The sequence below is a fragment of the Prionailurus bengalensis genome, chromosome E3, assembly GCF_016509475.1.
Source record: "Prionailurus bengalensis isolate Pbe53 chromosome E3, Fcat_Pben_1.1_paternal_pri, whole genome shotgun sequence".
Classification (NCBI taxonomy): domain Eukaryota; kingdom Metazoa; phylum Chordata; class Mammalia; order Carnivora; family Felidae; genus Prionailurus; species Prionailurus bengalensis.
Window position 1 is genome coordinate 8,094,062 of NC_057357.1, and position 21,748 is coordinate 8,115,809.

Genomic DNA, 21,748 nt, shown 5'->3' on the forward strand with positions numbered 1-21,748 from the left:
CCAACCGTGAGATCATGACCTGAGCCAAAACTAAGAGTCGGATGTTTAACTGAGCCACCCAGGCGCCCCCATCATAACATTACAATAGTCAAGACATGGAAGAAACCTGAAGCTCACTGATGGACCAGCTGAGGTAAGGGGATTGGATTTCATCCAATATATATGATGGAATATTATTCCACAAAAAGAAAGGAAATCCCATTTGTGACACCATGGATGGACTTTAAGATCATTGTGCTAAGTGAAATAAGTCAGAGAAAGACAAATACCAGAAGATCTCACATCGGTAATGAATAAACTTTAAGAAATTAAATATATGTCAAGTAATTTTTTAAAAAGTGCCACCTCTATGTGGGAAAGCTGAATAAATGGTATATAGGCACTCAATATTCTATTATTTCTGATGACTGCATGTGAATCCACATTCTTTCAAAATAAAAAGTTAAAAAAGAGGATTGTGTTAAAACATTTGCAACTCATATCACAGAAAGGCTTAATGCCCTTGATATATAAAGAGCTTCTAGATATCAATAAGAAATAATAATAAAAACAAACATGTATTCAGCACATACTATGTGGCAAGTACTATTCTAAGATTTTTCTGTGCATTAATTCATTAAATCCTCACAACATTCCTACATTACCTCCATTTTGCAGATGAGGTGACGGAGACACCGAGAGGTTAAGTAACTTGCCCGAGGACATACAGCTGGTAAGTGGTAGAGCCAGGACTTAAAATCTGGTAGTCTGGCTCCAGAGTTAAGGCTCTTAAATTCAATATTAAACTCTGTGGGCCTCTAGAAAGGACCCATAACCCAGCCGAAAAACCTGTCAGAGCATATAAATAAAGGAAAAACAGCTGGGCCTATTTTTACCACATGGGTAAATGTAGAGGCAGAGAGAAAGCCAGAGAAGGGTAGTACAGACCTGCCCCTGCATCCTGGGGACCAGCCTTCTTAGGGCCTCATCTGTCCCAGCTTGGGCCAGCCACTGTCACACCTCAGTTGTGCCCTTGCACAGACTCCTTCAACACAAAACATTGAGCCTGTCTTGCAAAACCCACCCCTCTACAGCCATTCACTGCAGGAGGCACTGAGGGAAAGGGAAACAGGCCATGACTCAGCTTTCGCAGGGATACAGCATCCCAGGTGAGGTGGGCAGACAGGTGTGGGACAGGAGGGCTCAACTCGTGAAACAAAGAGGTCTAAGAAGGGAAGAGGAGATCCCTACCCTTAGGCCATTCCCAGCACCCCAGAATGACCCCACGGGACAGATAGGCAGCTCCAGCAAGGGGCAGACAGCATTTTCAGCCCTGGGATGTACAATCTTCTCCTTCAGTTAATCTCAGTCTTGCCGCTCCTGAGGGAAAAATGGAAACATGTGAAAATATAGCTACAGATACCCGCAAGTACATACAGGCACACACATCTGTGTACATGCAGCTACACACACACCCTGTCTGCATGTCTGAGAATAACTGAGGCCAAAGCCTTCGTGCCTGTAGGGGAAGTGAGGGCTGGCTCTCCTTCCTCAGGGCTCAGATATGACAGCGGATGAGGGTGAAGCAGGGAGAGTGACGTGGGTGAAAAGAAGATCTGGTGTCCAGGGCTGAGACTTTTGTCTCTGGGTTCAAAGGTTTAAACCAAGAATGTTTTCCCTGGGTTCAACTCTCTTCGCGGCAGCTTTGGCCTGTTAGGAAACAAGGTTGAGGGAAGTTGAAGGCACCATGTGTCTCCCCAACCCTGAAGGCTATGTGGTGGATAAAGAGAGCACAGGACTCAAAGCAGAACCCCTGGAAGCTGGCAGGGAGCACAGCAATCAGTTGCTTCAATCCATTATTTTCTTGGAAGAGCCTGAGGCCCAGTGAAGAAAGGTGACCAGCCCAAGTCCTGCGGTGAAGTGGTAACAACACTGAGTCCAGAACCAATGGCTTTTGACTCTCTGTCAAGTGCTCTTCCTGGTACTCGCTGCACATGGCATTCTTGGTCATTTCCAAAATGGCATGGCGCCCACAAGACAGCTGGTGGGAGTGTGCTTCCCACATAATAGGTGAAGGTTTACTTTCTGTTTTATTCAGTACTGTTTGGGGCCATGGGGATGGTAACCATACACTGTCACTCTTAACTGTTATCATAATAATAACAGCCTACATTTATTGAGTCCTTATACTGTGCTGAGCATCACTTCCTGGATCTTCATGACAACCCTGTGATACAGGTACAACTGCTTTCCCCATTTTACAGATGAGGAAACCAAGGCTCAGAGAGGTTAACAGATTCACCCAAGGTCACACATCCAGGAAGTGTTAGTTTAAACCACTTCCCATGCATTTCACAGCTGCCTCGCAAGTACACTGGTAAATAAATATAATTTCAGATACTGTTAAGTACTAGGTAAAGATAAAGCATGGTGAAAGGCAGAAGATGGCCAAGACGGTGGGTCTTTCCTGATCTCTAGGTTGTCAGGGAAAGGGTTCCTGAAGACGTGGTGACATTTGTACAGAATCCAGACTGGCAAGGAGCCCACTGTGCCAAGATCTGAGAGAAGGGCATTTTAGACAAAGGGAACAGTTTGGATTTTCTTCCGAGAATGATTGAAAACTACTGGAAGGTTTCTGCAGGGGTGTGACACGTTTTGCTGTGTGGCGGAGCTGGACAAAAGATTTGGAATCTTCAGGAAATCCGATGATCTTGGAGGAGAAGGGGAGATGGGGCAGAGAGCAAGGGCATGTGGGACCAGCACTCTCATTTTGCTGCCCAAATTCCCAGGGCCCTTCTAATAGGATGGGTAAGCTTTGAAAAGAAAGAAGGACGGTGGTCCCAACTCAGACTATCCCTAGTCCTACCACATCTGCCTCGTGGGGTGGAACAGATTTGATGGAGGAGAAGGGCCTGGGGTCTGATGGGGATGGGAGGGGAGGGTGTCCAAGGTGGGAGTTTTTCACAAGACTGTCATCAGGAGGCAGATTTCTGTGGAGGTCACTCTGTCCCACACTTCTTTTTGCCAGGAGAGGGCTGGGGTGAGTAAGCATCCTTCCCCACAAATCACTACCCCCAGGAGATTACTTCTGCTTCCCTCCCCATTGGGAAGTTCCTCTCCAGGGCTCTAGGCTGGATTATTTAGGATTTGGAGGAAGGAAGCCACTTGGGTGCACTGAGACATCTGGGAAAAGCAAGTTCTGTGGACTTGTCTTCCATCCCGCCCCTTTCTCTCAAGCAAGTCTCTGTTCCCCTGTTTGGCCAAGTCAAGACAGGACTCCATCATGTCTGGGGAGGGAGAGAGTGGTGGGAGGTGCAAACAGCTCCCTTGGCTGCTGGCTGAACTCACCTTCTTCCTTTCCTCCCCTCCCACTCCCAGGATGTTAAAGAAGCCAGAGAAAAATGAGAGCAGTATTCCTTCCCACAAGCCCACAGGCTCAAGGCTGGAATGGCTCCTGGGCCTGTAGCTACTTGCAAGGCTATTTGCCAGTGACCCTCAGGGGCACCCTTAACCCTGCTCCACCACCCTCTCACTGAAACCTTAAGGTCCCCAGTAGGAAGAGGACTTGGAGGGGCTGATCCTGAATCTTAAACAGTGAGGCAACCATTCCAACCTCTGGACACAGACCCTGTACCAATGCCATTCAGGTCCAGAATGGTTCCTGGCACATAGGGAGATGTGAGAATAACTGGTAATTGAAAGCTCCAGAAATGAGGCACTGTGTATCAGCCCGTTTTGAGGCCACACCTGAAAACAGGTTTTGACTTCATGCTAACTAAAGTCCAGACAGATTCCCAGTGAAGTCACTTAATGCACTGAACACCTGCAGTGTGACAGGTATGTGTGTGTATGTTTAACATGTTTGTTACATGTCCCCTCTGAGCTGGACTCATTAATTGGATCAATGAAAGCGGCATGACCTTATTAAACATGACCCTTCTGTCCCTGGTTTCTCTTACAAAAAACGGAAGCAATAATACCTCATCATAAAGCTGCTATGAGAATTACTTAGAACAGGACATAAAAAATAGTTGCCATAGGTGCCTAATAAGTGGTGGCTGGTATCACTGTGGCTGTAAAGGTTGAGGTGCGGCGGACAGCTAATAGGCTCAGGGTAGCACAGCTATAGGACTGGGCAGCCAGGTGCAGTTCCCGACTTTTGGGAAAGATGCCCCGGATTCCCAGCAAGGGGGCCCAACTCCTCCAGAGCAGTGAGGGATCGGGAAGCGGTGAGGGGGAGTAGTTTGCTGACTCTTCTAGTGAATTGGGTGCTTCCAGCAACCCTCCCCGTTGCTCCTCACTACCCCCCGCCCACCCCCTACCCCCCAATCCCCGCTTTCCTCACGCCCACCGCCTATTCACGACTAACCTCTACGTGAGCAAGACCCAGCAACACAGCCAGCCGCACCCTCCCTCCTCCTCCCCTTCCCCCCTACCACCCCGCCCCGGGGCCTCTGCAGTCCTCCCTTCCTCCTTCGCCAAGCCACCCCCAAGGCCCGTGAACACTGAAATCCCCTAATTTTGCAAACTTGTGACATATCCCTGCTTTTCCTTGGGGAGCCACCTCTGCGCCTCCGCGTGGACCAGCAAAAGGGCGAACTAAGTCCGAGAGGGGACCTGCGGTTCCACGGTCTCCTTCCTCTTGCCTCCCGCCACCCCCCGCCCCCCCCGCACCCAGCCTCCTCCAAACCGCCTCGGCCTCCCGCCGGGCCGTTCGCCCCGGGGCGCCAGGCTGACACCCTACCGGGAAGCAGGACTCTCGGCCCTGGGGCGCCTTTGCCCAGCCGCCGCACCACCCCAGGTCTCCCCTGCGTCTCCGCGCCCCCGCCCCCGCCCGTGGCACCGCTGGGAACCCTGGGAGGTGTAGTTTTGCGCTGCTCTCGGCAGGGGCGCGGCCAGCTGGGCCTGCGTGCCTTCCCCACCGTCGCGTGTCCGGCTCCCGGGTAGGAGTCTTCTGACCCACCAACGTCGCTGCGGCGGAGCCCTCGAGCGCCAGAGGGGCTCGTCAGTGCGCTGGCCGCTGGAGCCGGCAGTTTCCAGCAGATCTTTGCCCTCCGGCTCTACACAACCCACTTAACGTCTGCAAAACACCCATCTTGTAAGATTGCCCGGGAGAGCATGGGCTCAGGACCTGATGCGAGGTGGCGTGTCTCTGTAAAGGGTGCTGCTGCACTCCCGGCCTGGCAGGGTTGCCAAAGGCAATTCAGCCCCTGGAGGTGGGTTTGGGCCTAGGGCCTGGATGTGTTGATCCCCCCAAAGCCCCTTCCCCCAAGCCCACAAATTTCTCCCACGCATATTGGGGCAGGACCTGAGGTGCCCCCTCTGAGTCCCCCTCATTGCTTCTGGCTATCCACAAACACACTCTCCATTTACTCAGAAATATCTGATATTTATTTCCCAACTTTTGATAATTTTTTTTTTTTTTTTTTTTTTTTTTTTTTTTACAAATTGAATAAATGGAATGAAGGGGAATAAATGGGACCCCACACCTGGGCTTAGGCTCCCGATGAGAGAGGTGACAGTATGAAAACTTCTCACACACAACTCCTGGCCTGCTGTCCTAACCTCTCCTATCAACCTTACCTAAGACTGAGGTGGGGCTTTTTGAGGATGTGGGGTTCCCCCCTAAAGGGGACTCCGGGCATCCTGTTTCAGGCCCTGAGCCGTGTCAGGCTGGGAGCCAGTGTGGGCCCGGATGTGGCGCCGCCTCCGCCTCTCCTGCCTGCGGGCCAGCTGTCGCAGTTGTCTCCGAATGACCCACAGTATCAGGTACACTTCCCGCAGCATCTCAGCTTCCGACGTATCCACTGGGGACCCAGACCTCATTTGGGAGGAAATGGAGGTAGAACTCACAGATGACTATGAAAGAGAGAGAAATGTGCATAAGTAGCTTGGTCTAGGGAGAAACCGCTGCTGGAAGCACTGCCAGATAAACAGCAACCGCCTTTCTAGTTCCACCTCCTCCGTCGGACCTCGCTCAGGCACTGCCTCCTTCAGGAAGCCTTCCCAGACTGCATTGGATGGTCTTTGTCTCCACCCTTATGTTTGGCCCATCTTGTGGCATTTCATACACTATTTGTCCTGTGCACCTGTCTGCCTTCTACACTACAATGTGAACTCCTGAAAGACAGGGACCATGTCTGACTCACCTTGGAGTCCTCACTAGGGCTTCATGGGGATTGTGTTCAAATGAAGGTCAGAATGGCACCCGATCTCTATCTCCAGTCCAGAGCTCCCTCCTCACCTCCAGGCCTGTATATCCCACTGCCTCCTAGATACCTCCGTGCAGATGTCCTACTGGCATCTCAACTCATCTTGTCCCAATGCCCTAAACTCCTTACTTGCTCCCCTGAGTGTGCTCTTGCTCCTTTATTCTCCATCCCAGTGAATGGCTCCAGCCTGCTCTGACTTCTGTCTCTCTCCCTTCACCATCATCCAGTCAACCAGCTGGTGCAACAATTCTACCTCTTAAAAAAATTGTTTTCTAATTTTCTTAATGTTTATTTATTTTTGAGAGACGGAGAGAGACAGAGCATGAGTGGGGGAGGGACAGAGCAGGGTGGGTAGACCCAGAATCTGAAGAAGGCTCCAGGCTCCGAGCTGTCAGCACAGAGCCCGATGCAGGGCTCGAACTCACAAGCCGTGAGATCATGACCTGAGTGGAAGTTGGACACCCAACCGACTGAGCCACCTAGGTGCTCCCCCCCAAAAAAATCTTTAATGTTTATTTTTGAGAGAGAGAGAGAGAGAGAGAGCGCGCGCGTGTACAAGGCCGAGGAGGGGCAGAGAAAGGGAGACAGAGGATCCGAAGCAGGCTCTGTGCTGACAGCAGACAGCCCAATGCAGGGCTTGAACTCAAGAACCACGAGATCATGACCTGAGCCAAAGTCAGACACTTAACTGACTGAGCCACTCAGGTGCCCCAACAGTTCTACCTCTTAAATATCCTGCCTCTCCTCTAGTCCTTTTCTGACCTGCTCTCTCCACAGGGCAGCCAAGTGAACTTTATTATTATTATTATTATTATTATTATTATTATTATTATTAAATGCTGTAATACTTCATTCAAGGCCAAAATAAATTGGTTTGGTAGTGATCTAGACACTTCCCTTTTTATTATTTTTTATTTTTAAATATTTTATTTATTTATTGGGGGACGAGGGGCAGACAGAGAGAGGGAGAGAGAATCCCAAGCAGGCACCACACTATCAATTCAGACTGCAGGGCTCGATTTCACGAAATATGACATCGTGACATGAGCCAAAATCAAGAGTTGGATGCTTAACCAACTGCACCACCCAGGCGCCCACAGGCACTTCCCTCTTTAAAATTAAGTTTCTGACTTTGAGATAATTATAGTCACATGCAATTGCAAGAAATACCAGAGTCCTCAGATATTCTTTACCCAGTTTGCCCTAATATTAAAATCCTGCAAAACCACAGTATAGTATCATAGTCAGGATACTGACATCCATAGTCCACTGATCTTATTCATATACCTGCTCCCCCACCTGTTGCTTGTACTCATTTGTGTGTGTGTGTGTGTGTGTTGAATTCTACCTGATTTTATCTCACATACACAGGTTCACCTATCGAACTGCCACAGTCAACATACAGAACATTTCTATCATCACAAGAATTCCTCATGTTGCCATTTTATAAACAACCTACCTCCCCGCCACCTCCGCCCCGCCCCCCCACCGCCAAACCCTAATCTCTGGCAAGCACTAAACCAGGAATCGAGTCTTCATTTCTACAATGTGTTATTTCAAGAGTGACATATAATACAAATAGAATTATACAGTATAGCTATAACCTTTGGGGATTGGTTGTTTTCACTCAGACTAATTCCTGAGACTCATCTACTTCAGTAATTTATTTCTTTTTATGGCTGAGTAGTAGTCCACAGCATGGATATATCACAGTTTAACCGTTTATCCAGTGAAGGACACTGGGGTTGGTTTGGGCTGTTATAAATAAAGCTGCTAGGAACCTTTCATGTAGAGATTTTTGTGTGCACATAGTTTCATTTATCTAGAATAAATGCCCAAGAGTACAATTGCTTGGCATAAGATAATTACATGTTCGGTTTCATAAGAAACTATCCAACCATTTCCAGAATAGCTACCACATATGACAGCAGGCAAGCTTTCTAAATTAAAATCTGATCGTACAAGGGCTCCCATTGCTCTTAGGGTCAAAGCCAAACTCCACAGATGGCCACTCATTCTGCCTTGCACAAGTTGGCCCTTGGCCCTAGGATTGCCCATACCCATCACCTTGGGCCAGCACCTCCCTACCCCAGCCCACTTGCTATTCTGTCTTCATGGATTGCTCCCCCCACTCCCTCCTCAACCCACCTGAGGCAGGCCCAATCCTTCAGGCCTCAGTTTCACCCTGTCTTCTTCTAGGAAGGCCTTCCTTGACTTCCCAGGTCTGGATGAGATGTCCCTTCCCTGGGCTCCCGCAGACCACTGACCTCCCATGTCACACCCTTAAGACACTGAACCCGCAATGCCTATGACCTTGTCTGTAGCTCCCTTGGCTCCCTTAGTCCTGTTCACCTTGTATTCTCGGTTGCCTGCCTCAGTGCCTGGCACTTAGGAAAGGCACACAAAATAAATGCTGAACAAGTGATGGGAGGGAGGAATGAGTCATAGGGGCTCTGGGAGGGTGGGAGGACCATTGGGAACTAGGGAAATATGGTGCTAACCTTCCAGCTGCACATTTGCCAGCCGCTCTGCAGGGCCGATACCATGAGCATGGAGACAGACTTGACAGCTGTCCGGGGCAGCTGCAGCAGGGATCGGGCCCTATGACCCGGCTCCACCTTAGCCCTATCTGTTGCTTTGGCCAACTCGCAGGCATCAGCCACCTCGGGGGACTCCATCATCTTGGAAATCTTAGCCTCTTTGGAGGGCTCAACCAACTTGAAAGTCTCAACCACCTTGGGAGTCTTCTCCACCTTCAATACACTTTTCTGGGAATCATGGTGTTCCAAGAAGGTTGACTTAGCTTTTTGTTTCCAGAAGAAAACCTAAGAACCAAGACAGGGAGAGGAAAGACAAGAGGGGCACAGTGGTCGGCAGAAAGGCAAGCACAGAAGGAAAGGGGCAATAGGTGTCCCGGCCTCCTCCCCAGATGGGTTCCCGTGACCTCCAGGAGCAGCACCTCCAACCCCAGCATGTCATGAGGATGGAGCATTCTCTGAAACTCACCCAGCAAGTAATCTTTCGCCAAATCCATCGGAAGAACCTCATAACCACCGCCATTTCTCCCAATACACAAGCACCAAGTAGGGGGCAGGACAAGCATTTGGTACAAAGGGTGGAGGGGACCAGGCTGCAGGCCAGTGGCCACCACCTAAGGGGTCTCTTGGAAGCTTCAAGTGCAGCCAAGAAGAAAGAAATGGAGAATCTAGGGGGAAAACTTTCACTGACAACTCATCCTAAGCCTTTCCTCCCCTCCCTGAGACAGGGAGAGGAGTCAAAGTGGATGAGAACTCAGAGGAAGGCAGAGTTCTAGCCCATTGTGAGAGCCTACCTACCCCTGACCCCACCCCCCGAGGCCCTTCCAGGATCCCTGGAACCAATCCCGGAGCCCTCAGTTCTCCTTCCCCCAGGTCCAGGGAAGGGAAGCTAACATTTATTGAGCACCTGATACTCACTGGGCATTTCCCAGGTATGATGTCATGCAATCATCACAGCAACCCTTCCGGTAGGTATTACTGTCAGAGCCATTTTACCCGTAGGGAAGCTGAGATTCAGAAAAAAACAAAGAACCTGCCCAAGGTCATAAAGGCAGGGAGCCAAAGGGTGGGAAGTCCAACCTGGGTCGGCCTCCAGTGTCCCACTCTCCCTCCACAGGTCCCCTTTAGTCTGGGGTCAGGGTGGTCTGAGACAGTTGGCTGCTGCTTCTCCCCCTTCCCCACTAGATGGGGTCCTTCTCTCTACCTGTCTCTGCAGCCTGGGATGGGAGCCCAGCCCAGGCTCTCAGGGAGGGGCCTGCTCACCCACAGGGCCCGTCCTCAGCCAGCTGGGGGTGGAAGCCACAGAGGCCAGCCAGGCCTGGCGAGGGCACCGTGTGCCCGGGGAGCCTGGCCCACACCCAGCGCTGAGACAAGGGGCCCATTCAGGGCCCCCGGCCCCGCCCCCAAGCCACCACTGGGATCCAGCCCGCAGAGGGGACACGCTGGGAAGCTGGGGGTGGATCCTGCACAATTACCAAAGGCCTCATTGTTTCCCTTCCCCCCCCCCAGCACGTGGGCTGACGCCCCCCTCCTCCCCCCTCCACTCCTTCTGTCTTGCCTGCCTGCCCCTTCCCAGGACCCAGGCCACTGGCTTCCCCACCCTCCCCTCACCCCCTTCCACAACTCTTTTTCTGACCACTCTGTCTGAGCCACATTCAAACCTTCCCAGTCTGCACAAGATCTCTAAGGGAGCCCACAGCCTCAGTCTTTCCCCCACGAGTGGAAATGCCACTTCAGGCCCCATCTGGACACAAGCAACGAGATGCCAACCTCCAGATTCAAGTTTCTTCGGATTTTTTTTAATTATAATTATTATTTTAATAACAACCTGAATCCCAGAACTCGCAGACTGTCCATATTCCCTCCCCTGGGCAGAGGAGAGGGGGTACTTTGAGGGAATGAGGTGGGGATGGGGTGTCTGCCAGGGAGACTCCAACGCCCCCAGCCATCTACTGCCAGGGGTCCCAGAACACTGACACCTCGGGAGGGAGGAGGGCTCCATCTAACACCCCATCCTGAAGCCCTCCCTGCTCCTTCAAGGCCTGGAGATGCCGCAGCTCAGTCCCTGGGCACTAGGGGGAGATTGAGGAAGAGTTGTGGGGGGCGGGGACAGGCCAATTCTGAGCCTTCAACTCCCATCCCCAGGGATCAGGAGGCATTAAAGCTGCATAGGAAGAGGGGGCAGGCAGCTGGCACAAGGCCTGGCAGCTGTGGGAGCCCCCAAAGGCACATTGTGAGGGAAGGGAGGCTCAGACGGAGGGCCCATTGGGCGCAGGGGGCCCAAGCCGCGGGACCCCCGAGGAAGGCAGCTGGGCCAGCTGCTCGGGGCTGGCCAGGGCACGCAGCAGTCCATTCTCCTGCTCCAGCGCGGCATTCCGCTCGGCCAGGTCTCGGATCTGCTCCTTCAGCACCTCCACCTCCTCCCGGACCGCAAACATGAGGTGGGACTTCACCAAGTCCTGGGGGCCCGGGACAGGCAAAGGGTCAGGGGTCCCAGGCCACCCCAACTGCCCAGTGCCTCCAGGGTCTGGGTGTGAGAGATGCCCCTGCTCCCAAATGATGAAGGACCACAGGAGAAGCAGCAAAGCAGGGAAGCGGTGGGGAAGGCGGGGGGCACGGAGTGGGAAGAGGGGACAGAGACAAAGTTAGGGCTTAAAGACAGAGATGGGGGCTGGGTCAGAGACCAAGGGAAATCAGGAGTTCAGGTGGAGACAGGAGGGGGTGAAGAACCCAAGGGAACCCAGCTGGGAGTCAGATGAGGAGCTGGGAGTTAGTATTCCCTAATGAGGACAGCAGAGGAGGGGCAGCAGGACATGAGCTGGGACCACCTGGGACCAAGATGGCTTCTCTTACCATGGCTTGTTCGATCTTGTTGTCAATGCCAACCAGGCTTCCGGAGCCGCTGGGGAGACACAGGGAGATGAGAGGTGAGGGGGAAGAGCAGGTGCCAAACCAGGTGTCTGGACACCACAGCCAGCTGCCCTCCGGGTCCTTCTCAGAGCAGGCTCTGGCCTCCTCCACAAGCCCCATTCACTGCAGCCTCCCACCCACACCCCTGTCTGTACCTGTGACAGTAGAGAATCAGGGAGAGGAGGGTTTTGTCCATCCCCCGGCGGGGTGAGGGCCGCTGTCCAGGCCCCCCCAGGCCCCGGTGAGGTGGGGGTGCAGATGCCCCTCGGATGGGGGATGCTCCCCGAGGAGAGCAAGGAGAGGAGACACAGCCCCTTTTCCGGGGAGGCCCTGGAGCCATCCCCACCACTCGGGTCTCATACGATGACACCAGGGACTTGACAGAGATGCCTGGCTGGGCCATTCCCAAGGGAAAGGGCTTTAGGCAACCCCCAGAAGGAGAGGGCTGTATCAGATGGACTGCCTGGGGGGCTCAGAGCCCCCCGGGGCAGAGCGGGGTCTGGCTGGTGCCAGGCAGGCGGAAAGGAGACAGTGCCTAGGGGGTGCTGGTCTGAAAGATATACACCGCCCCCCAGGGCAAAGCCTGGCTGCTATTGGCTCCTCAGGGACACGGGGACCCCCTCCCACCAACCTCCATGGTGGGCGGGAATTCCCAGACACGGTCAGTGCCAATGTCCCCTTCTCACCCTGGCACCAATCCCAGAGCAGAGGGAAGGGGGCAGGCTGAGGGAAGTCAGCTGGTGGGCTGGGTCGGGGGAGGGACTCTGGGGCCTGAGGCTTGGGTCAGAGAGGGGTGTGTAGGGTGAGGGACAGCCTGGCCTAGGGAGACGTCCCCACTTCTCCACCCATCCCATCCCCTCTGAACTAACACTGGTCTCCCTCAAGCCCTCAGTTCCACTCTGCTGGGATGGGGGTGGGTGGTGTGGTGTTTCGGATTAACTTGTCATCTTCCTTGGACTTGTAAGCACCCCCTGCCCCAGACACAAAGCCCACATCATGGGTGACCCTGGGGCCTGGCCAGAAGGTCTCTGAGGGAGAAGAATGGAAAGGTTACCAAAGCAATGAAAACAGAGCCCTGATAAACAAGCACAGCCTATGGATCTGGAACCGGGGTCTCAGGTCTGCGGTCTTGGAGGGAACAAAGACTTGAGGGGAGGTGGGAAAGTGAGGCTGGAGATGGGACATGGAGAATTGGAGCAAGGGTTTTGAAGGCTCTTGGGAGCCAATGATAGGGGAGAGCAGGCCTGGCTGCAGTTTGTTAGGCGGCCACCAGAGGTCGACTCAGGCCTGGCCGAACGGTTCCAGGGCCGGCCTCAGGATCCCTCAGGCAAGTCTTGCCCCTCTGAGGCCAAGGGAGGCCAAGAGTCTGCACAAGCCTTTCGGCCTCACCCTATCCCCCAAGTCTCCCTCTTGTCACCACTTGGGTCTCAGCCCCCTGCTTCATGCCCTAGCTCATGACCCGCACCTGACCAACCTCTCCCTCAGCCACCTCAGCCCTGGGGCCACTTCTACACCCAGGCCCGCCCCCCCTTGTGCTGCAGGATCACCCATGATCCTGTCCTCCAGCCCTCAGCTTTGCCCCACTCAGAGTGGGTGATCTCAACATGCAGCATCCTGCACTCCTGTGCTCCCGTTGCAAGCCCTTTCTCCTGATGGTCGGTTCCAACTCGCTTCCCTGTGGGGGGAATTAGCACTCAATTCAAGGTGACCCTTGGATGAGGCCCTGCAGCCAGGAAGGGAGCACAAGGGAGCTGGGAATTTTCCATTTCCTGTCCAAGCTCTGGGTGCAGAAGGCGCTGACAGGTGGAGTAACCAAGGGGGTGACAGGGCCTGAGACAGCAGGACAGGGTGGGATGGGCAAAGGACACCAGGGACTCCTGGGGTTGGGGGGACAGGACAAGTTTAAGAGTGGAGGGTGAGCCAGCCAGCTGGAGAGCCATGGCAATTTTCAAGCTATTTCAATCTGAGACACCTGGGTGGAGCCTGGGCCACCACAGGTCACCGCCCCCTGCCCCCCTCCCCAGTACACACAAGACACACAGAGACCAAAGAGGGGAAGATTCACAGGAATAGGAACACTGGCCTTGCTTGGCGGACACTCAGGTAAAGATGCCAAGTAAGTTGTTTGTTCTTGCCAGAAATAAAGGAATAATACAACAATAAACATTTGTTGGCTGATAGATGACTATCTCCTGTTTGTCTAGTGCCGGAGAATTTTTGACAGCACTTTCCACTGTCACATTCTAACGTTAATACTTCAAGGGACCAGGACTCTGGCCGGCAACCCAAACGCTCCCCTTGAGAGCGCCCAGAGCAAGCAAGCTGCAGGCACTGTGCCGGAATCCCTGGGCAGGGCCAGGACCAGGAAGCTTGAAGTTAGCTGGGTGGGATCAGCCCCCACCACAAACCCAAAAGGCGACTGTGTGAATTAGAACAAAATGCCCCCCTTTTCAAGACACTTAGTGCCATCTTTCAGAAAACTCACATGACTTCCAAGTTTTGACGACAGTGATTTCAAATGTGAGTGGCGCCCCCTGGGGTTGTGCATGCATGGTATGCACAACTGGGGACTCTGGTTCTGTGGGACCCTTGGGTCTTGGGGCAAGGACAGCCCTAGAGGCTGGTCTTCCTTTTTGAAGGTCAAATGAAACATCCTCAAAATGAGGGCCAGATGAAGAAGTGGGACACCTGGAAGAGGTGGAAAGGTTCTGATTCGGGGGACAAGGGCCAGCTCTACTCCCTAGCTATGTTCGGAGGAGCCCGCAGGGGATGGGCCTGAGGCCAACAAAGTGGCATCCGGCTGCCCTCTCTATACTCCCTCCCGGATCTGTGGTGCCTTTGGGGTGGGGCCAGGCCAGAGTGGGGGGGGGGGGCAGGGGGGTTGGCTCCTTGCCCAGCTTGGGAGAGCTGTCCCTGCCTCTGTCCTGGAGAGAAAGGGCATCCTAGAGAGGGCTGCCTCCTCCTCTTCTCTTGGGACATAGGCATCCCAGTAGGAGAGTGGAGAATGTGGCTTTGGGGTCAGACCCAGGCTCCAAATGCAGTCCTGTCACTTACTAGCTCAGTGACCTTGAGCAGGTTTCTAAAACCTTTCTTCTCTGAGTCTCAGTTTCTTCATCTGGAAAGTGGGGATCATGGGGTTGCTTTAGTGAGGTGAGAGGTAGCACCTGACCCAACGGAGGCACTAGATAAATAAATGTACTTTTTCTTTCCCAAGTCCCTGGGATTCATTCCCTATAATGCCTGGAATCCCCATGCTGGCCATCTACCCACACATTCCCTCATCCACCCAACTATTTATCCATCTATCCACTTATTCAAGTACCTTCCAACTGCCAGGCCCTGTTGTGGACACGATGGTTCTTGCCACCCAGCAGTACATGAGCAGTCTGAATTCACCAGGCACCCTCTGTTCTCCCATCCCCAGATTCTGAGATTGGCAGGCATCCCCCATTCCCCATCTGAGATCCAAGCACTCAACTCCCCAGCCCACTTTCTCTTTGAAAGGGAGGTTCCATGCCACTCAGACCCTGTTCTCCTGCCAGCTCTGGGCACACCAGAGAGGTGAGGTGGGGGCCACATGGCTCATCCCAGGGGACCAAGGGGAATGGCCCAACCCAATCCTACTGGCCCAGCAGGGTGGGGCAAGAGAGGGGCTGGGCTGGGCCAGAGCCCCAGAGGCTTGGAGTGGAGCAGGATAAAGTGAAGCCTGGGTGCCTGACCGGTCAGACTGGGGTGTGGGGAGGGAGTGGGACAGAGGGAGGGAGGGAGGGGACAAGCCAAAAGAATAGAGCTGAGGAGGCTCCTGGAGGCAGAGCCCTCTAAGAAGGAGAAGTAGGAGGTTGGCTCTGAAATCAACATGGGTGGGGAGGGACAGGGAGCCCTCATGCCAGGGAACCTCCCAGTGGGAGGGAATAAGGGTGGGAAGCTCTGAGAATAGCAGCCATGGGGGCAGGTGACTCCCCGGCCCTGGCCAACCTCACACCTCACCTCACACATTCCTGAGAGCGGGGGGAGCCCAGAAGCAGCAATGCCCTGCCCCACTGTGTCCCTCACTCTGGAGGAGCCACCACCAGGCCCCTCGCCCTCCATCCCACTGGCTCCTGGCCACCCCTTCTCTTTCCTCTCTGCCTCCCGCCTCTCCCCAAGGCCACAAGCCCTTTTCTTTGGTGAGACTTAGTCCCTGATTCGGGGTGGGGTGGCGCCATGAAAGACACAAGCAGGCAGGAGAGACTCCCTCCTAGAATAGGTCTCCCCATCACCCATAAAACTCAAGGCTAAGCCCCACCTCTTATTTCCTTCCAAACAGGAAGTCCCTCCCCCCAGAGCCTCAAACAGGAAGTCCCACTCCTCCCTCCAAAATAAAAGTGGTGACTCCCCAGCCTTTCTATCAGTCCCCAGCCAGAAGGGAGCTGCGTGCCTATCTGACTCGCAATTTCGTTCCTCCCTTTTCAGCTTGCTGACATTCCTATGTTGAAACCTGGCCCTCGAAACAGGAAGTTCTGCCCACCGTGCCGCCAAACTGAACACACATTCTCCCCTGAAGGGCAAACTCCTGCAGATCCTGCTCTCCTGTGCCTCCCCTGTGCCCCACAGCCATCCTCTCCAGGCTCTGGCTTGGTGGCTGCAGGGAGGACTCAGCCCTCCTGGTGTTCCGAACGCAGAGAGCAGAACCTCAGGGACGTGCTTTCTTGGCACTAGAAGTCCTAGGATCCTAAAGTAGTGTACACAGTGTCTAAGGATGTTACCTCCAAAGGCTGGCGTTCCATTCTCCTCAGTAGGGAGAAGGAGGTGGGAACCCGGAGGAGACCCACTCCCTATTTGCCTCTCCAGCGCACTTGCCAGTAAATTCTTAGGGTTGGCCAAATGATCGCTAAATCTGCAAGAGCTCTGGAATTTGACAACAATGACTCCCTTCAAACTCTAAAAAAAAGTCTATGATTTGACAATCCTAAGCCAGGGAGTCCCACCCAGCTCTCTCCACAGAGAGGGAGTGGGTCCCAAATCAACTTTGCCCAGTGGTTGTGCCCAGGCCAGGTTTCACTGTTGAAGAGGTCCTCTCCAAGTTCAACTTGGGGGAAGGACACCTACCAGGCAGTTTCATGCAGTTGGCCCAGGTGCTGGGTGGAGATCCAGAGCCCACCTACCTATCATCATCGCTGTCCAGGTGGCCACTGATGGCCAGCATGGAGCGGGCCAGGCTGAGGCTCTGGGCTGCTGCTGCTCCAAAGGGGTCTGGAGACTTGTGAACCAGACTGGCATCGGGGAACAAGTAAAGGGCTGGGGAGCCGGGGCGAGAGTCGAGCGGGGGCACCTGGAGGCAGAGAGGTAGGAATCATCACATCAAGTGCAAGAAAAGAACCGGCCACCTTACAGCTTGCCTAGTAGTCTTCCTCATCTCTCCCCACATACACCCGTTCTCTTCCGAGGACCCAGGAGTTCTGACCCAAAGCCCTTCTCTCGCGCCCAGGTCTGGTGGAGGCATTAGGCAGGTATCAGAGGCAAGGGAAACAGTGCGCATCCCTAAGACTGAGTGTGAGCAGCTTCCAAAAAGTGGCTCACGGGGTACTAGGGTACTAGAGAGGGGGTCTGGCAGGCACTCCAGTACCCTTCCACGAGCTGAACCAGAACCCCCCAATCAGAGGCTAGTCAGAGAGTGTCTGGGCCTTCTGTCATCTGACTTACTAAAGCAACTCAAATGTCACTTCCTCAGAGAGGCAGTTCCCCATCACTGGACTAGTGAATTCCACTGAACTGTTCTATGTGTGTTTTTTTGTTTGTTTTTTTATAGCACCTAATAGTATCTGAAATTAAAGTATTTTTGCCTCCCTGCTACTAAAAGGTAAGCTCTAGAGGGCAGAGCTTATAGTTTGTTCAATAACTATTTGTAGAATGAATGAATCCTCAGAAACTGGTCCTCCCCCCCCGCCCCCCCCCCCCCCCATCTTTTCTAGTCTCTACTCTCAAACTTCTCAGATTCAGGTGAGGTTCTGCTCCTGCACTGGGCCCTGGGGGTGGGGGGAGCGGTTAGGTTGCGGAGATGGGGGGGGAGGTGGAGCCTGGGCATGGACCCACACAGCCCAACAGGCGCTGGGGGTGGCTGCAAAAGGGCGGGGGCCACAGGAACAAGACGCCTCTGTGAGGCCCCAGGAGGCCCCTGCTTCTCGGAAAAGCCAAGAACAGAGAGTCCAGAGTGGTTAGAAGGACACAGCAGAGGAAGGGGGCCCAGGTGGTGTCCCCCGCCCTCCTCCCAGCCTCTCTCCTGAGAGAGGGGAGCCAGACTTCGGGGCACGTGCACACAGGATGTGGGTTGAGGAGAGGGGTCTGGGGGCACTAAGGACAGACGGGCAGGGTCTGCAGGTCCAAGGGAAGCTTGGCCAGGGCTTAATGACAGAGGGACTGGGGCAAAGGGGACTTGCTTTGTAACAGCATGGGGACAGGGACCAGTAAAGGAAACAGCATCTTCTCCCCTGGAGTAAGAACTGACTCAAGAAAAGTAGGGGGCGCAGCATGAGAGATGTGAGCTTGAGGCCAGGAGGGGGTGGGGGAGCCGGTCCTGACCGGTCCTGACAGGGCCCAGACATCCAGTCCCAGGTTATTTTTATACTGTGGTTTGTGCCCAAGGCCAGGAAGGGGGAAAAGTTCTCATTCTCACACTCCCTGCCTTTTCTTCTGCAGTCCAAGGTGTTATTTTCTCCTTCAGGACAGACACATCCATCCCCCACACCCCTGGCTGCCCACCCCCACCCCAGGGACCCAAGCATCCTGCCCCCCAGCCCAGACTTGTTCCTCTTTTGGAGACAGGAAGCAGAAAGAGCAAAGGATTTAACTCTCTCTGGGCTGCTTCCTGCTTTTCTCCCATTCCCCAGTGGCCACCCCCAGTTATCAGTCGTGGAGAGGCCTAGATGCAGGGTCCCGAGACACACAAGTCAGCCAGGGAGACAGTGGGACGACCACTTTCTACCCCTCCCTGCCAACCTCGGCAGCTCCCAGAGGCCCAAGCACCCAGCCCCACCTAGGACCTCCACCCTCAATGCCTGAAGCCAGAAGGGGTGAAACCAAGACAGAAGGTAAGGGCCAAAGTGAGGAGGCCACATCTCTGTGATGGAGAGACAGGACTGGGCTATTAGGAAACGGAGACCTGGGCCAAAGGTAACAAATTAAAGGCTAAAGAGAAAGAAAGAAGGTGCAGAATGTAGGGGAAGAAGGAGCCTGAGAAAGAAAAGAAAGGCTGTGTGGGGAGAAGGATGGGCTTCCCAGGGAAAGGGCAGGAAGAGAAAAGAGAGGCTACCTGATGGGACAGACAGGTGGGGAGAGGGTGGCATGGAGGTGGAGGCAGGAAGGCCCAGGCTGGGGACCCAGGCTGAGATGGGCAAGCACCACCCCTCAGGTGTCTCCCCCACCCCAGAACCCAGCTCTTACCTGCCCCATCTCCTCTGGAGCGACCAACTCCATCCTCAGCCGCAGGGCTCCATCCTTTGACCGGGACAGGGGAGGGGTCCCTGTTGCTGCTGAGCCCCCAGCCTCCGCTTCCACCCTCAGGGATGGCAGGGGCGTGGCAGCCCGGGATGGGCCCGCGCTATCCCCAGTCCGGGGCTCTGGGGGGCGCTGCTGGGGTGGGGAGGCTGACAGTGGGGGTGTCTCCACCTTGGCCTTGCCAGGCATTGCCAGCTGGCCCAGCCCCCCGGTTAAGGAGCGGGCCTGAGGTCCAGGGGAGGTGGGGGGCGGACGGAGCCAGGAGGTGGGGCCCTGAGACAGGCCTGGCTGTGGAGTTGGGGCACCCAGGCCCAAGCTGGCCAGCTCCAACCTGGAATCCAGAGATCTGCCCCCAGTGCCTCCTGAGGCCCCTCGAATTCCCTCCAGGAGCCGGCCAAAGCCTGGGGGCTCCAGGTCTCTCTCGTAAACATCCACACACGTCCAACGGCCTCGGCGGTAAGGCTCTCCCAGGCCGTGGGGCAGCTTTACCACCCGGAAACGGGAGGCAGGGGCCCCAGGCGGTGGGGAGCCATTCCGGGGGGTGCTCTTGCCCCCCTGCTCGGGGTTGGGCTCCCCATTAGGCAGGCGGGGTGGGGGCCCAGTGGGGGTGGGCAAGGCAGGGGGCTCAGAACCCCCTGGGCTCCCTGGGCCCTCATAGTCCGTGGTGACGCTGGTGATTTGGAAACTACTCTTCTTCTTGCCCCCACTCATGGTCCCTGGGGCTAGGACTCGGCCAAGGTGGGCGGGGGTGCAGCTGGGGCTCCTCGAAGGGGCTCAGGCACCCCTGGAACAGGGGGGCCACATGGCGGGGGCATCAGGGCCCCTGGGGACATCTGGGTCCGACATGGCCGGAGGGCCCTGCAGGAACTGGGGGTGCTGGGTTGGTGAAGGGAGCACAGGGCAGGGGAGGCGGCAGGAGGTGGGGGCAGGGGCAGGTTTTTCCTGCCGCTGGCGCTGCCCAACTCCAGAGCTGAGTTTGCAAACTGGAAAAAGAGAGAGAGAGAGAGAGAGAGACTGTGAGAAAGCAGTGGGCAGGCCACCTCTGGGGCTTCCTCTCTGGGGAGCAGAATGGGGGAGGAAGGGGAAACCGCCAGAGACCCAGAGACAAAGAGACAGAGACGAAAGAGACCAGGAGATCCCAGCCGTCCCACAGAGTAGGAAGAGGCAGCCCAGACCCAAAGTTGGGCATTTCTTCCCTGGGATTCAAACTCGCAAGACCCAGTTACCCGGGGGCGGGGGGCTCCAGGGCCTTGGTTGAGCAGGGGTGAAGCAGTTTTTCAGCCTGGCCCCGCCGCTGAGAGGCCTCTGCCGGGTGTCCGGGCCCCCGCACCCCAGCTCCCCCATCCCTGGGGCAGGCCCTGCCCCGCTGCCCCAGCGCCCCGCCCAGCCCAGAGCCATACCTCTCGGCCTCGGCCACCGAGCTGGGCCGGGGGTCCCGGCCGCCTAAGATGTCGGGTTGTCCTTCCCCTGGGGCCTCTTGGCCCCAGCAGCGCGGGGGGCGCAGGCGGGAATCAGAGGCTGTCCAGTTCTCTTCGGGGACCGCACTTTGCCCCACAAGGCATCTCAGTAAAAAGTTTGCTCTCCGGAAAAGAAGGATCCCCCGCCTCCTTGGTGGAACCCAGGCGCGGCCTCTGAAGCCCCAAGGGTCTCCAGACCGGTGCGGGAAGAGGCGGCTCTGCCCCCCCCCCCCCGCCCCCCGCCCCCGATCCTCCAGGTGGAGCCGCCTGGGTGGTTGGGGCGAGTGGGTCTCCCAAAACTCCTCCGCGTGGCACGGCTGGGTCTCTCTTCGCTTCTCGGCTCCTCTCGGTTCTGTCTCTCTGCCTTTCTCTTTCTGGGCTGTTGACAACCCCCACACCAGGAAGTCCTGCCTCCTCGGGCCTGCTGACTGCTCCTCTCCTCCTCCTCCTCCTCCTCCTTCCCCTCTTCCTCCCCTTCCTCCGCCCTCACTGCCTCCTGGGGCTCCTGGCCAGCTGGCCCGGGGCCAGGCCTGCCAGCACCGCTGCTGGTGGAGTTGCTGCTGCTGCGGCGGCGGCGGCGGCTGCTGCTCCCGGGGCCCCCAGAACCGGCTTAACCCCACACCTGCTGGGCCGTAGCCCAGCGCTTCCTCGGAGGGAGGGGCTGCGGAGGGCGGAGAGAAAGGGGAGGAGCTTGCGGGTAGGCCAGGGATTCCCTTACTTGTAGGCACTTGCTGCCATTGGCCTACCGATCCACAGAAGAGTGGGAAGGAATTTACCCGGGACTCTACTGGGTGCCACCCCACGAGCACCCAGTCAGTGTTTGGGTGCTGCTGCAGCTGTTAATGTATCTTTACTGGTTTCTACAGTAACGGTATGAGGAAGGTCCCGTTACCCTTCTCTGTCCTTATTTTAAAAAGTGGATTATTATGACAATCTGCAAACATGCCCCCAAGTAGAGAGAATGTGATAAAGTCCCAGGTACCCATCATGCAATTTCCACAATGATCAACTCACAACCAACCTTGGTTCATCTATACTCCCAATATCTTTTGTTGCATTGTGCTGGAGTATTTGAACCAAACCCCAGGCACCGTAGTATTCCTCTTTTTGGATGTGGATATTGAGACCCTGGAGGTTCAGAAGGCTGTCGGTGGTGCAGCTGGGACATCCTGCACACTCA

General features: G+C 55.2%; 1 protein-coding gene across 5 annotated transcripts; it reads right to left on the reverse strand.

Moving 5' to 3' along the window:
• Positions 1-285: 285 nt before the first annotated feature.
• TSC22D4 (TSC22 domain family member 4) lies at positions 286-21,202 on the reverse strand. 5 transcript variants are annotated; one of them, XR_006294322.1, is made up of 7 exons: positions 20,512-21,015; positions 19,058-20,094; positions 16,783-16,949; positions 11,582-11,630; positions 8,693-9,016; positions 4,724-5,838; positions 286-1,359 (listed from the first exon to the last, which is right to left on the reverse strand). XR_006294322.1 is itself a non-coding variant. In XM_043561299.1 (5 exons), exons 2-5 carry the CDS (start codon positions 19,820-19,822, stop codon positions 10,978-10,980), a joined length of 1,191 nt encoding a protein of 396 aa, XP_043417234.1. In that variant the 5' UTR covers positions 19,823-20,094; positions 20,512-21,202; the 3' UTR covers positions 10,506-10,977. The 5 variants fall into 5 exon arrangements, 2 of the variants coding, with proteins under 2 accessions (XP_043417234.1, XP_043417235.1); XR_006294323.1 differs by lacking the exon at positions 20,512-21,015 and adding an exon at positions 20,338-20,458; XM_043561299.1 differs by lacking the exons at positions 286-1,359; positions 4,724-5,838; positions 8,693-9,016 and adding an exon at positions 10,506-11,187 and having other exon boundaries at positions 20,512-21,202.
• Positions 21,203-21,748: the final 546 nt, after the last annotated feature.

Coding starts and splice junctions, on each gene's coding strand:
- TSC22D4 (XM_043561299.1), bottom strand. CDS start 19,822: ATGAGTGGGGGCAAGAAGAAGAGTAGTTTCCAAATCACCAGCGTCACC. Junction 16,950..19,057: donor CTCCAGAGGAGATGGGGCAG/GTAAGAGCTGGG, acceptor CTCTGCCTCCAG/GTGCCCCCGCTCGACTCTCG. Junction 11,188..11,581: donor ACAAGATCGAACAAGCCATG/GTAAGAGAAGCC, acceptor CCGGGCCCCCAG/GACTTGGTGAAGTCCCACCT.